Below are 14,468 nucleotides of genomic sequence, written 5' to 3' on the forward strand. Positions count from 1 at the left end.
ATCATTGTGTGCTCCAGTGTGATTTAACCCCTTAAGGACCAAACTTCTGGAATAAAAGGGAATCATGACATGTCAGACATGTCGTGTGTCCTTAAGGGGTTAAAGCAGTTCACCAGATCCACATACACTTTAATATGTTTTATTTAATTAAAAAGAAAATCAGTGTTTTAAAAAACTATACCTACCATCCAGTGTGCCAGGCTGTAGTGTGAATCGGAGTGATACGCGATGTAGAGTGTGGGGGTAATAGAAGCTGTAGTAAGGGTGGGCATGATATGGTCTGTAGAGGCTGCAGGGGGGTAGGGCTCTTGTGAGAGTGGGGGTGATGTGGGTTGTAGTGAGTGTGAGGTGTGATAGTAGCTGAATTGCTTGATTAAACAGAAGTTACTAAAAAAAAAAATATATATATATATATATATGAAAATGAATTTCACCCCTCTGTTCAGCTAAACACAGCTGATCCAGTACTGCATTCATTAGTTGAGAGTGTCAGCTGAGCTATCTCAGCCAGTGAGAATGCCATGCATAACCCTGCATAACTAGCTAATCTGCAGAAGGATTTATGAATTAGGATTTGCAGCCACATGTGCTGTAGGGGATTTTCACGTGCAGGGAAATTTGATAGAACCCCGGCAAGACCCAAGTAAGTTCTTAAACCATTCTAAACTAAAGAGGCATGTCAACCTGGCATTGATACATGCCAGGCTGACTGACAGCCTCCCAGCTGGTCCCAATCAGGACAGACCATGCAGATAGCACTGCTGAAGCACTCTCACAATTGTCCTAGTTCCTAAGCAAAGCTGGCTTAGATGTGGTACCAGGGGCGTATTAGCCGCGAGGCAAACAAGGCATTTGCCTTGGGCGGCATTTTCCAGGGGGCGGCAAAAACAGCCGCCCCCAAATGCCCAAGGCAAATGTCTTGTTAGCCTTGCGGCTAACAGACATGCCGGCGGGCTGCTGGGCTCCCAGCCTCACTCTGCGGCTGGCGAGGGAGCTGAGCAGACAGCTCAGGGGAAGTGCTCCCTCGCCGGCCGGCCGCCCGCCAGGCAGTGCCGCCCGATCGCCCAGCAGCCACTGGACCACCAGGGAGGAAGAGACACCCCCCCTCCCCAGCATTCCCAAAGGTAAGGAGGCTGTGGGGGGGGGGGGGGGTGTTAAATAAAAAAAAAATTGTTAAAAATAAATAAATAAAAATGTCTTAAAAATAAATAAAAAACAAATGTCTTAAAAAAAAAAAAAAAATGTCTTGAAAATAAATTAAAAAAAAATGTCTTAAAAGTAAATTTAAAAAAATGTGTTAATGTGGGTGGGTGAGTGTGTGTCTGTGTCTGTTAGTGTGTGTGTCTGTTAGTGTGTGTGTGTGTCTGTTAGTGTGTCTGTTAGTGTGTGTGTGTGTCTGTTAGTGTGTCTGTTAGTGTGTGTGTGTGTCTGTTAGTGTGTGTGTGTGTGTCTGTTAGTGTGTGTATGTTAGTGAGTGTGTGTGTCTGCTAGTTTGTGTCTGCTAGTGAGTGAGTGTGTGTCTGTTAGTGTGTGTCTGTTAGTGAGTGTGTTTGTCTGTTACTGAGTGTGAGTGTGTCTGTTAGTGTGTGTGTGTTTCTGTTAGCGAGTGTGTATTTCTGTTAGCTAGTGTGTATTTCTGTTAGCTAGTGTATGCGTATCTGTCAGTGAATGTGTGTGTGTGTATTTAGAATGCGGGGCGGGGGGAAAGGTTGGGTGGGGGTGGCGCGGGGGGAGGGGGGGCGCCTGAGTTTTGTCCTGCCTAGGGCAGCACAAAACCAGGATACACCACTGTGTGGTACACCAAAGATCAAAAGTAATGTCAATCATCTAGCTGGAATACTCTCATATTTTTGTCCTCCGCTCTCAGGTTTGTTCCCTGATGACTCACATCTTAGGACAATGTGGAAACATTCCCAATCTGCAAAACACGAGCGCTCATATTGCCCAGAGAACCCTCAGGACAGTTAGACCATTAATAGAGTGCTTCAGGAGGCGCCTGCAAATGGTCTGCCTGGAGATGGGCTGGGTAAAGTGTCTTTCAATCATCTACCTGCACACCCCTTATATGGCAGCCTGTTCAGCTGCCCACCCCACTTCCATACTTCCCATTGCTGCAAACACATACATTGGTTCTAGTTTATGAACTTCCAAGGTGCAATTCTCGGAGGAAGAAAAGCATAACCACTCTGCTGGGAATGTTTGTGCCTGAAAAGTAAGAATGCAAAGTCACCACCAGTTGAGCAGGCAACATGTTCATGTTCAGTGAGATTCAGGCTGAGGTTGTTGCACCAAATAAACTTTAGCTTAATTAAAGGGACACTGTACTCACTATAATCATTTCATCTCTTTGAATTGGTTATGATGCCTGGAATCTCCTGGCACTGTCTCTCCATAAAATGTTAAATCATTTTAGAGCAGTTTAACACTAAATAAGGGATCCAGGCCACCCACAGTCTGGCCTCTTCTGGAGATGTGGCCAAGGCAGAGATTATACACTTCCTTGTAGTCATACCCTTTATACCCTGAGTTGGAGCTCTGACAGGCTAAAAACAGACAGCTGACACTCTCAGCCAATCATAGCTGCCCATTGCTGCTCATGCTAATACTTCCTCATTCGCCGAACCAGCACAGAGGGGAGGGGCTGCTGATGACTCTAATTTAGCATTGAAACATTAAAATATGAAAAACTGTTTAATGCTGAATGAAATTATGGAACTTGGGAATCAGTTTAATGAAATTAAGCCGATACAGTGCCTACAGTGTCCCTTTAAGTGGCTTTGGTGTATACATCATGCTCCTGTGGTTTCAATGTTCAGTTATCTGGTATTTAATTAAGTATTTTTTTTTTTTTTATGCAGCCCCAGCCACATCCATACCAATACCTCCCAACAATTGGGATGTATGGACAGGGCCCTGAGGGGGCTTTACCAGTGACATGACCTGCATTACTAGCAAAGCTCATAATGACCGGTCCGAGCCAGAAAAGGCTGGTTCCTCAGTAAATCAATAATTTGCAAAGACTTCCGATGGTGACATCACCACTGGGGATCGCGTGGGTCAGGGCAAGGTTTACTTACCAGAACCTGTTCTAAGCAATCCTCTTTTGCTCCTAGACCTTCAGCACTAGGACCCGACGTCACTGCTGTACTCTTGTGCATGCGCAAGAGTACGGCATTGGGGTACCTGCAGCTGGGGGATTGACACATCTTGACGGCAGTAGCTCCGCCCAGTGTCTAGAAGTGTCCGGCGTAGGAAAAATAGTGAGACGAAAGTAGTCCTTAGTTTATCTCAGTATATCTCTTGACTGGGTTGGAATTTTAGTGCAATTTCAACACAGTCAATATGAGTATTTAATAAATATTCTATGCTTATGAAATACTCATTTTGCAGGCGTGGGGGGAAGAACAATATAATTCTAGCAGTAATAAATGCTTACATATACACATATATATATATATTAGGCAGTAAACATTGCCTCCCTTATATTTCACCATATATTTTACATGTTGAGTTCAGTATCATTTCAGCAGGGTTATAACATGTTTTCATTGCCATCATACTCATTGAGAAATCTACAGTGCAGCTATGTGTGAGCTGGGCTCCATAATAATTAACATGGAGGGCTCTGTAAGGATTGCTGCATGTGGTTAGAATGTTATAATACCCAGTCTCAGCTCTGCAATAATGTATCACAGCCCGTGTTCCGGTCACATGTGCTGTGTAAACACAAGGCAGAACCCCCACCTCCTGGCTGATACAGGAAGCTCTGTCACTGCTTGCTGACTGTACTGTGCAGACATGACTGGGACAAAGAGCCAGATAGCCTGCTGTATGCTCCTTCTATTATTTATCTGGATGGGAACTGCGAGTCAGCCAAGAGGTATAGAGCAACAGACTGTCAGCCCATTCGCAGTACATTCCCAGGGAATGCATAGGACATGCAGCTAGCCACAGTGTCTGTGTATTGGTATTGTGCCAGTATTTTATTCCTGGGGTTCTGCTATCCTACTCAGATGTGCAGTTGTTATAGTGATTTAGTAATGGAAAAATAAAATAGTGTCTCTTACTATCAAATTGTAGGGGTTTATTCAATAAATAGTGAATTGAAAATCATTTTGAATATCCACATTTTGGCCAAATTAGCCAAGTGTAAGAGGGAAACTGGGCAGCATGCTGTAGTGGTTATGGTGTCAGGAGCCCCCTGGCACTGTCCAATGGTTAAGACCATTTTTAAAATCAACAGATATTGCAGAAGTTCTTTTTTTTTTTTTTTTTTTTTTTTACTTTGCAGTACAATTTTGGCCTTATCCGGAATTAATTGGCAGAAAATTTCAGCGGAGACTCTCAGCTAATGAATTCCATCCAAAGATGGGCAGAAATGACACTTACCTGGGTTTGAGTCTAAACAGTTGGACTCTGTTCTGGGACTCCTGGCACTATAGCCACTACTGCAGAAATGGTTAGAATGCCCATTTAAAAAAAACTTTTTTTAGAATGCATCCGCTTAAAGAGATACTCTGGGTACCAATACTACTTTTATACATTTGATAGATTTTGGTGCCTAGAGTATCTCTTTAAGTGGAGAAATTCTCTAATTCTTGTTTTTTTTTTTTTTTTTTTATTATTGTCATTGTATCAAGGTAACAACAGCATTAAGGCACGGAGGTAGACCCCCTTAAAGTGGTTGTTGGTTCCCAAATAAATGTACCTATATTTTTGGGGGGGAACTGAACATGTTATGACCTGTCATTGGGTCAGGGGGTAAGACAATGTGCAAGAGACATACAAGTTTGTCAAATTCTGTTAGTAAAGTCTAGTGTCCCACCATCTTTAGGCTTCACCAGCTACTATTGACTCTAAATCTTATAACCATTGCAACTCACTATAGTAGTTATGGTACCAGGACACGTCGGTTTCTATTCCACGGTTCTATTTCAATATGCTCATGATTTGACACAAACCGAGTGCCCATGGCCCTAATCCCCTAATCAATATATTACTATTGCAGAAGCAAGTACCATTTCACATTTGCAACAATAATTTTGTTTAAAACTGAACATCATTCTTTAGCTAAATATGACCATACTCAACGAATGCCATTTAAATATGAATTGAAGTTGTTATTGCTTAAAGGACCACTCTAGGCACCCAGACCACTTCAGCTAGGATTAACCCTTTCTGCTGTAAACATAGCAGTTTCAGAGAAACTGCTATGTTTACCTATGGGTTAATCCAGCCTCTAGTGGCTGTCTCATTGACAGCCGCTAGAGGCGCTTCCACACTTCTCACTGTGATTTTCACAGTGAGAAGACGCCAGTGTCCATAGGAAAGCAATGAGAATGCTTTCCTATGGACTGGCTGCGCGCGCGGTTCTTGCCGCGCATGCGCATTCAGCCGATGACGAAAAGGAGGAGGAGAGTTCCCCGCGCCGAGGGAGCCCGGCGGGAGAAAACAGGTAAGAGTTAACCCCTTTCACCCCCTAGAGCCGGCGGTAGGGGGGCCCAGAGGGTGGGGGGGGGGGGGGGGGACCTAGAGACCCTACAGTGCCAGGAAAACGAGTATGTTTTCCTGGCACTATAGTGGTCCTTTAAAGTATCACTATAGTGTCAGGAAAACAAACCTGTTTTCCTGACTCTATAGTTCCCTAAGGGTGCCCCCACCCTCAGGGTTCCCCTCCCTTGGCACAGCCCTTTCAGCAGTTTACCTTAATCCAGCGCCGGGCTCTCTTGGCACTGGTGACCTCTCCTCCCCCGCCGACGTCAGCTCCTGAGTGGAGCGGAATGCGCATGCACGGCAAGTGCCGCACGTGCAATCAAACAGTCCATAGGAAAGCATTTCTCAATGCTCTCCTATGGACAATCTGCACGCTGGATGCAAATTTTGCATCCAGCGTCACAGATGCGCCTCTAGCGGCTGTCAGGAAGACAGACACTAGAGGTTGGATTAACCCTGCTATGTAAACATAGCAGTTTCTCTGAAACTGCTATGTTTACATCTGAAGGGTTAAAACCTGAGGGACCTGGCACCCAGACCACTTCATTGAGCTGAAGTGGTCTGGGTGACTATAGTGCCCCTTTAAGTATAACTTCTGCAAGAGCAATATACCAAACGAGGGGCATCCTGGGATCTCGGTTTGAAACCATTCAAAAACAGTTTGACGTGACACAAAACTGGGAGCAACACCAAGGGCATGCTGACACCAAAATTACTATTGCAGACTCTAGTGGTTCCATGCTTAGAGCAGGCCCTTAAAGGACCACTATAGGGTCTTTAGGTCCCCCTCACCCTCAGGGTCCCACTCCCACTAGGCTGAAGTGGTTAAACACTTACCTTTGAGATTGTATCGCTAGCCTGAATTAGGTCCTTTTATATTCTACATATTTGTAGGTATCAGATTCCCTGTAAGTAGGTTGCTTGCCTTGTAATCTGTGTTTTATTTTATAGAGGTTTTTCTATGGATGGCAAAATTTGCCTTGTTCACCTGTCTTCTCACGTTGTTGATATCGGTTCTGACTCCTTGGATATCTTCCTTTCGTCAGTCCAGAGAGGAACATTTAGGTAAGATTCTGCAACATATCTAAATACTGTAATTAAGACGATTGGGCAAATCTTCAAAGGGGGTGTTGTCAGGGACACAACTTGCCACAGGTTCAAAACCCACAGTGGGGGGGCTGCCTGGGAAGTAGGCATGCCTACTCATTGGAGGGGCCATGCCAGCCTGGCATCATACAGGCCGACAGACAGGCTCCCGGCAGGCCCCCATGCAGAGAGCAATGCTGAAGATTTCAGAGTACCCCTAACTGTGGCAGTGAGTGGGTCTATAGACTGGCACAATCCAATAGGTTTTAAACCCCTGGATTATTAATTATTATTATTTATGACGCGCCAACAGGTTCCATAGCGCTGTACAATGGGTGGACTAACAGACACGTTTTTGTAACCAGACAATATGGACTCACAGGAACAGAGGGATTGAGGGCCCTGCTCAATGAGCTTACATTCTAAAGGGAGTGGGGTATAGTGACACAAAGGGTAAGGGTAGGGTAGAAAAGTAGGTTGCTAGGATAGTATTTATTGAGGACTTAGCGTTTTGTTTTGATGACAGCTTCAGGAGAGGCATCAGGGTGCAGGTAGGGAAAGCTATTCACAGTTAAATTGTAGATTATGCTAGCTTTAGTGTACCTATAATCTTAATTATTATTTTTTTTTTTAATTCTTTATTTTGGTTGTGCGTGGTATAACAAAAAGCTTGTGCAGCCACAACAGCGGTCACAAGCAGCAATACATCAAACAGAGGAAGCATAACGTGGCTTATAATTATACAGCACATTTTAGTTTTATGAGAGAATCTAATAGGGTCCGCCGTTTCAACAGTGTGCTAAAAATTTATAAAACATTCGACAGTGTCACGTCGCCATATAAAAACTCAGGTACATCACATTTTGACATAAATATGGCATGAAGGTAACTGCACATTTTTAAATGCGTGATGATCAGGCTAGGTAGACGTGTCTAGATATGGTTCTCAGCAGTTTAAATTATTAACGAATCAAAGCAAAACATAACAACAGATAAGAGTTAAACATTTTCATCGCCCCACGTAGCACCGCTTTGCTATAGAGTAAAGTGCATTTATACGAACAAGTTGAGCGGTCAGTAGTGAAAGAAACGTAGCATTGTAACCACAGGCTTACTACATATCTGTGCATATCAGTCGTGGAGTGCCTGCTTGTATTAGCTGTGCAACTTAGCATAGATATGGTGGCTGGGTTCTTAAGGCTAAACTGTGTGCCAACATGGCGCGTTCTTGGGGTTAGTGTGCTTGTCGTTTAACTGCTATGTTCCAGGGGTCGGTGTACGTGGAAGTAATAAAATAATGGGAGTGCATAACATTGCATACCCCGCGTATACCCGTGGTGTTGTGCCGTCTAACAGTAATATAATATAAAATTTAAAGCATAACTCTACGTGGTATTCCGACTCCCAGCCCATGGGGTTTACCTGTCGGTACAATTATGTCTGTGAGCAGGTAGATTCATCTATCTGAAAATCATGGTACAGGTGTATATAGGTGAGTTGGCTAGGAGACTTGCTAGGTTAAGAAACAGACATAGAGGTCAAAATATAATACCAGATCAGTATGAAAGGGCAGTCGTCCTATATGAAGGGCAGTCGTCCTATCTAGATTGCTAAACAATTACATTGTGAGTTCAGTAGTCGGAAGTCCTGTCTATTAGGTATTACAGAAGGTGCTACAATCATGCCTCAGTTAGGCTGCTGGACATGCTATCAGGGCTACTGCACCAGTTTTGAAAATACCAGTCCATGTCAGGCATGTAAAATTAACAGACTAGGTAGTAGCTAAACATTTGCAGGCCAACTATGCAAATCTATATTGTTTATGGAGTGGAGTAACTGAGAAAAAGAACAACAACAAAGGAAAAAACATTCACATAGAGTCAGGCTGGCTAAATACGATCATGCTTATCAGATCTATCTAGGACAAGGTTACGGCAGCAACAGTCCAGGTATGAAGATATAGGGCATTAGAGCAGTAGACTGCGGCTAGTATTAAATTGGTAGGTTGCAAGCAAAGTAGCCTAAGCAGGCTGTGTCCAGCCGGACGGCTTGTGGTGGTAGACCCCTTCTTCAGCCTATGCCCTGTGTGGGCACCTCACAGTCCTGCAGCATGGCTCGGTACCTCAGGTCTCCCGGCTCAGGCGTTGTCAGGTGGAGTAGTTCAGCCCATCGGATCGGTGTGTCCAGGCATCCTGCAGACCGTTGGTGAGGGCCAGCAATAGATCTCTGCGGCATTGTCCTCTGCTTGTCCTTGTGCTGGAGTGGTTTGCGTGGTCCGTTGCACCTTCTCCCATCCATCCGGACCTCCAGATCTGAGTGCTGCAGGCACAACTTTGGTCGCTTGCTGGGGGTTGGATAGGCTGTTGTTGCTCCCGACGGACTTCCCGTTTGGGAGCACAAGCTCTTCCCGGCTCTCGCAGTGGGACGCTTTGTAGGTGCGTGCCTAAGTGCGGCTTGCTTTCTCTTGTGCCGAGTGGTGGTTGTTTTCGGGCGCCGCCATGTGTGTGCCTCTGCCCGCCGGTGAGGGTATCTTCTTCGACGCCATGTTTGTTTGGCGCGTGGTGCTTTGCTGGGTGGGTAGCCTGAACGGGGGCGGCTTGGTGGCGCCACGGGTGGGTCCGGGACCCGAGCATTGGAAGTGCTCAGTCGGTCCCCAAGCTTTTTCCAGAAAGCAGCAAAAGTAGCGTTGAGCCGCGTCAGGATGTCTGTCTCTCGCGTGGTGCCCAGCGTCCCGCTTGTAGGTCCCGCCATATTGGTTCCATATTGGGTCGGCTGTGACTGCTGCTTCAGCCTCTGGGGCAGTCCGCCTGGGACCGGGATGACCCCCGCCGGTCCATAGGGGGGGGTAAGGGCCCAATTTCTCGCTTGTAGCCGTTAGAGGCGCTAGGGGAGCGGCCGTATCCCCCGCGCCGACCATGCTGGTAGGCCTTGAGGTGTACCTCGCTGGTTTCTCCGAGTTGTGCCACATATTTAGCATCTGCGGGTAGCCCCCGGTTTCGCCCTGCCGTTAGGTGCTCTTGTGAGGGATTTAGGATAAGTTGTAGGCTATAACCGGTGGAATTAGCCCTGAGGAGCAGGAGCAGCTCTTTTCTGCGTCCTCTCGGCTCTGCGGTCAGGCCCCGCCCCCCCTATAATCTTAATTTTATTAATGACAGGAGGCGAGTATTTGCTTTAGTCTCTCTTTACTAGAACTCCACAGCAGCACAGAAAAACAACCAATCAGAAAAAAGTTAGGTACTATAAAACCCCCTTCCCATTGCATCATTTTCCTCTTTCAAGCTGCGAAAAAACAGAACAAAGGCAGAAAAAATAATGGGAAGCAACGAAGTCCAGATATGAAAAATACAGCAATGTCCAACGTCTGAGAAGAACTGTCAACCAGATAGCGTTGATGGACTGAAAATAAATAAGTCAATGTCCACCATCCACGAAGAAGCGCCACACCAGATAGCGCTGAAGGACTGGAAACTGAAACGAGAGAAAAACAGAATCGAACAGGTTGATTATCCAATGAAATGTATTTTGAATAAACTTGTAGATACCCAATGTAGCAAACAAAATTACCTTAATATGTAGATATCCCAACCCTACTTATGAAAAACAGACATAAGGACAGGTGACAGGTAGCAGAAACAACAAGCAGAGTTGTATACGTACCTGATTAATCCAAACTATTAAATTAAAGGGAGGGATAAGAACGGGTGGGAAATACTCGCCTCCTGTCATTAATAACATTAAGATTATAGGTACACTAAAGCTAGCATAATCTACAATTTTATAACATGGCAGGAGGCTTCGTATTTGCTGTTTTAACGCTCAGTCAATAAATTACACGCTGTTTGTTTCGCTGGTACCCATTCTCTGAGCTACCCGAGCAATCCCAAATGGACTTTCCAACTGTGGTAGATGACAATACAGCAACCGATGGAGATGCCAGTTGATGAAGTATCCCAAAAACGGAAAAAACATCCTCCGCTGATAGATCCAATGTACGTGGGGTCGCGACCTGTTACCTACCAGCCGGTCCATGAGCTGGCAAACTGACCTATTAGCCATTTCCCTGCAGTTATAAAATGTTGAAGGTCATTTGCGGACTTAGGGCCGCGATAAGACACTGCCACCATGTCTCAACTCTTGATGTATAAGGTTGCTCCACCGATCGTGCCAGGGGCACCAGGCAATGTGCCCTTGCAGGCAGGTCTTCAATCTCAAGGAATGCGTCTAAGTCCACCACCAAATCGCAATAGAACCGAGTAGGATCTGTCATTCCCTCCTGGCCTACCCGGTGAGATGTCTCCTCCGAGAATAAATTTATAATGCGGGCAAGAGTGTGGTCAAACTAGCCGTATCCCAAGTGATTCCAATATTCCAAGTGAACTGTGTAATCCTCGGACGTGGTAGAGGCAAGACTCCAAAAGGACGTCCATTCAGGGTTCCGAACTGAACTTGTGTGGAGGAACGGTGGTCGACTATTCTGGGAGTAGCGAATCCCAGGAATAATCAAAGTGATGGGAAGTGCCAACCGGAGTGCAGATTTCCATCCAGATATGTCCTCTTCTAAGAGTGAAAGATGTCTGAGTAGGAGTCGGGGCACACCAGGTACTCCCATAAAGCCTTGTAGGTCTCCATGACGGTAGTTGAAAAGTAGGTTAGCGCAAATCCAGACAAAACGGCTCCCGTGAGGAAGAAATAGAGTATAGACGGAGGACCCCCATCTCCGAACCCTGATCACCAGGTATGCGTTCCGAGGAGATGGGGCAGTCCTGCCATCTCATCCCAAGATCGTAATGAGCGGGGAACTCAATACAACCGGGGTTACCGGTCTTACCATGTGATCCATGCGAACGGTTTACCTTCAGATCGGATAATAGGCCTTCCTTAATCTTGTTACTCGAGCAAGGCAGTGCCCCTTTGCTCCATGAAGGTCTCCATATCTCCTGCCTCCTAAATATGGGAGAAACTGTCTGCGCAGTTGTTCGCAATGGTCTGGATATCCAAAAACAGAAAGCAATCCTCTGTTTTATATGGTGCAGAATACACCAAAACCTGCACTCACATAATACCTGAGGTCCATCCGTTAGCCGCCCTCTCCAGGAGTGTGTGTGTAAATAAGTGGGAGACTCCCCCCGTTATACCTCTGTGAGAATGTCTTGCGTGGGTTAGAGTGGGCAGGATACAGTAGATCCATTACAGGAGATAGAATAGAGGGATCCAGTCTAAATATGTATATCTTGCATGACCAGGCAGTCCTCTATAACAAAATCAGTAGCATGGACGTCAGATCTAATTGAATGCAGGAGTGACGCCCCTCCATGTAGTCATCGATGTCTTGCACAGGTACAAGCCTGTGTGATGAACAAATGGTCGGCATTGTAGAGCCTCGAGTGTATGAGAGAGCCGCACTCTCTCTATAATGTGATCGAATATCGTGATAGCGTCCAGCTCAGTCTCTGGCTGAGGTTGAGGGAGGGTTGCGCCCTCTAATAACAAATCAGTGTCCGGCTCCGTATCTGAGAGGGGATCGCTCTGTTCCCAAAGAGAAAATATTCTCGGATCGAAGTGATGGCGGGTTGCACTCTCCTGTGATCGCAACTAGAGTCCCTAGAGACTCAGGGTGACCAACTGCAGGGCACACCAAATACTAGTATCAGCATAAGGCTGAGGGCAATCTACAGAACAACGATGGGAAAACTATCAACTGACCGTCCGGATCCCGTGCGCGCGCGCGGGGTCCAGGCTGACCGTTGGTAGTCTGAGGAAAGCTGGAGACGTTCTCCGCAATCCACGAGTGCCCGGGATGTCGGAGGTCAAGTCAGGCCTCTCGACGACCCGAGCAAAAGGAAAAGGAAGTCACAAAAAAAAACAACGTAAAAACGCAAATTCTGTCTCAGCTAGAAGGCAAAAAGCAGGCCGGAAGGTAAGACAAGTATGCCCCACTGAACAGGGTCAGGAGCTAATCTTACGCATGAAATAACTACCGATACCTATATGGATACCGGGAGGCAGATACGGAGTTAGTTGTTAAAGACAAGGAAAACACTGCATACTCCTGTAGGTGTCTGAGCGCCGGTCCTTGCCTGTGCAAAGTTCTCCTTGGAGATGTGTGTCCGGAGTCTTCATACGAAACCCTGCCCTTCAGGCATGAGGTTTAGGGCCTTCACCCTTCCCACCATATTCAGATGGCCGTACATTGGTGTCCTCTTGGATAGTATGGCAATGGAACTTGTCTGGACACCTGCCTATTTCCATGTCACTGGTGGGCACTGGTTTTTCCTCAGTGATATTCCCCCAGGCCTGCGACCAAAAGGGGTTCGGCTCCAATAGAGCAGGCCCGTCAGAAGGGCGCAGGCCAAATGAATGGACACAGAATAGTTGGCCAAGCAAATAGGCACAGACATAGCAGGCCCTTCAAATAGGCACAGACATAGCAGGCCCTTCAAATAGGCACAGACATAGCAGGCCCTTCAAATAGGCACAGACATAGCAGGCCCTTCAAATAGGCACAGACATAGCAGGCCCTTCAAATGGGCACAGACATAGCAGGCCCTTCAAATGGGCACAGACATAGCAGGCCCCTTCAAATGGGCACAGACATAGCAGGCCCCTTCAAATGGGCACAGACATAGCAGGCCCCTTCAAATGGGCACAGACATAGCAGGCCCCTTCAAATGGGCACAGACATAGCAGGCCCCTTCAAATGGGCACAGACATAGCAGGCCCCTTCAAATGGGCACAGACATAGCAGGCCCCTTCAAATGGGCACAGACATAGCAGGCCCCTTCAAATGGGCACAGACAGAGCAGGCCCTTTCAAATGGGCACAGACAGAGCAGGCCCCTTCAAATGGGCACAGACATAGCAGGCCCCTTCAAATGGGCACAGACATAGCAGGCCCCTTCAAATGGGCACAGACATAGCAGGCCCCTTCAAATGGGCACAGACAGAGCAGGCCCTTTCAATGGGCACAGACATAGCAGGCCCCTTCAAATGGGCACAGACAGAGCAGGCCCTTTCAATGGGCACAGACAGAGCAGGCCCTTTCAATGGGCACAGACAGAGCAGGCCCTTTCAATGGGCACAGACAGAGCAGGCCCTTTCAATGGGCACAGACAGAGCAGGCCCTTTCAATGGGCACAGACAGAGCAGGCCCTTTCAATGGGCACAGACAGAGCAGGCCCTTTCAATGGGCACAGACAGAGCAGGCCAATCAATGGGGCACAGACAGAGCAGGCCAATCAATGGGGCACAGACAGAGCAGGCCATTTCAATGGGGCACAGACAGAGCAGGCCGTTTCAATGGGGCACAGACAGAGCAGGCCGTTTCAATGGGGCACAGACAGAGCAGGCCAATCAATGGGGCACAGACATAGCAGGCCAATCAATGGGGCACAGACATAGCAGGCCAATCAATGGGGCACAGGCATAGCTGGCCAATCCTGGGTTTCATATTAAATGAGTAATGGGGACCTCTGAGTTTGGCCCCTAAATGTCTGTAAATCCTCCGGGTATCCTGTGACCTAGGACCCTTAGACACTAATCTTAGACAGCGTACTACTGTGTGAATAAACCGTAACCGGGACTGGCGGTCCCTAAGTGCCCAGCAGGCAACATAGAGGTAAAACCCGTTATATTGGGATTAAGCTGGATATGTTCCAGTGATATAGTGTCCATAAAATCAAGCTCTGCTGAGCAATACCTTCTTTAAAGTGCAAATTGTAATGCACATGCACATACATATCTGTATGATATATCTTATCTTTATTGTAGGTCATCATCATCATCGTACCGCCTGAAGGGTATAGTACTCATGGTCTCTTCAGGAGGTCTCTTCAACTCAATGAATCTTCCCAAGAAGCCTGATATGATAGAATAGTATCGGCATAGACAGTA

The 14,468-nt window shown here is 46.6% G+C and overlaps 1 protein-coding gene across 1 annotated transcript in view; it reads left to right on the forward strand.

Annotated features, from left to right (window-relative positions):
• Nucleotides 1-3,759: 3,759 nt before the first annotated feature.
• The window catches only part of UBXN8 (UBX domain protein 8), a 44,290-nt gene continuing 33,581 nt past the window's right edge, over nucleotides 3,760-14,468 (forward strand). The window contains exons 1-2 of the mRNA XM_063455828.1: nucleotides 3,760-3,880; nucleotides 6,445-6,558. Coding sequence (XP_063311898.1) covers nucleotides 3,799-3,880; nucleotides 6,445-6,558 — 196 coding nt within the window. The 5' untranslated portion in view covers nucleotides 3,760-3,798. The remainder of the gene's footprint in view (nucleotides 3,881-6,444; nucleotides 6,559-14,468) is intronic.

Source organism: Pelobates fuscus, chromosome 5 (assembly GCF_036172605.1).
Source record: "Pelobates fuscus isolate aPelFus1 chromosome 5, aPelFus1.pri, whole genome shotgun sequence".
Taxonomy (NCBI): domain Eukaryota; kingdom Metazoa; phylum Chordata; class Amphibia; order Anura; family Pelobatidae; genus Pelobates; species Pelobates fuscus.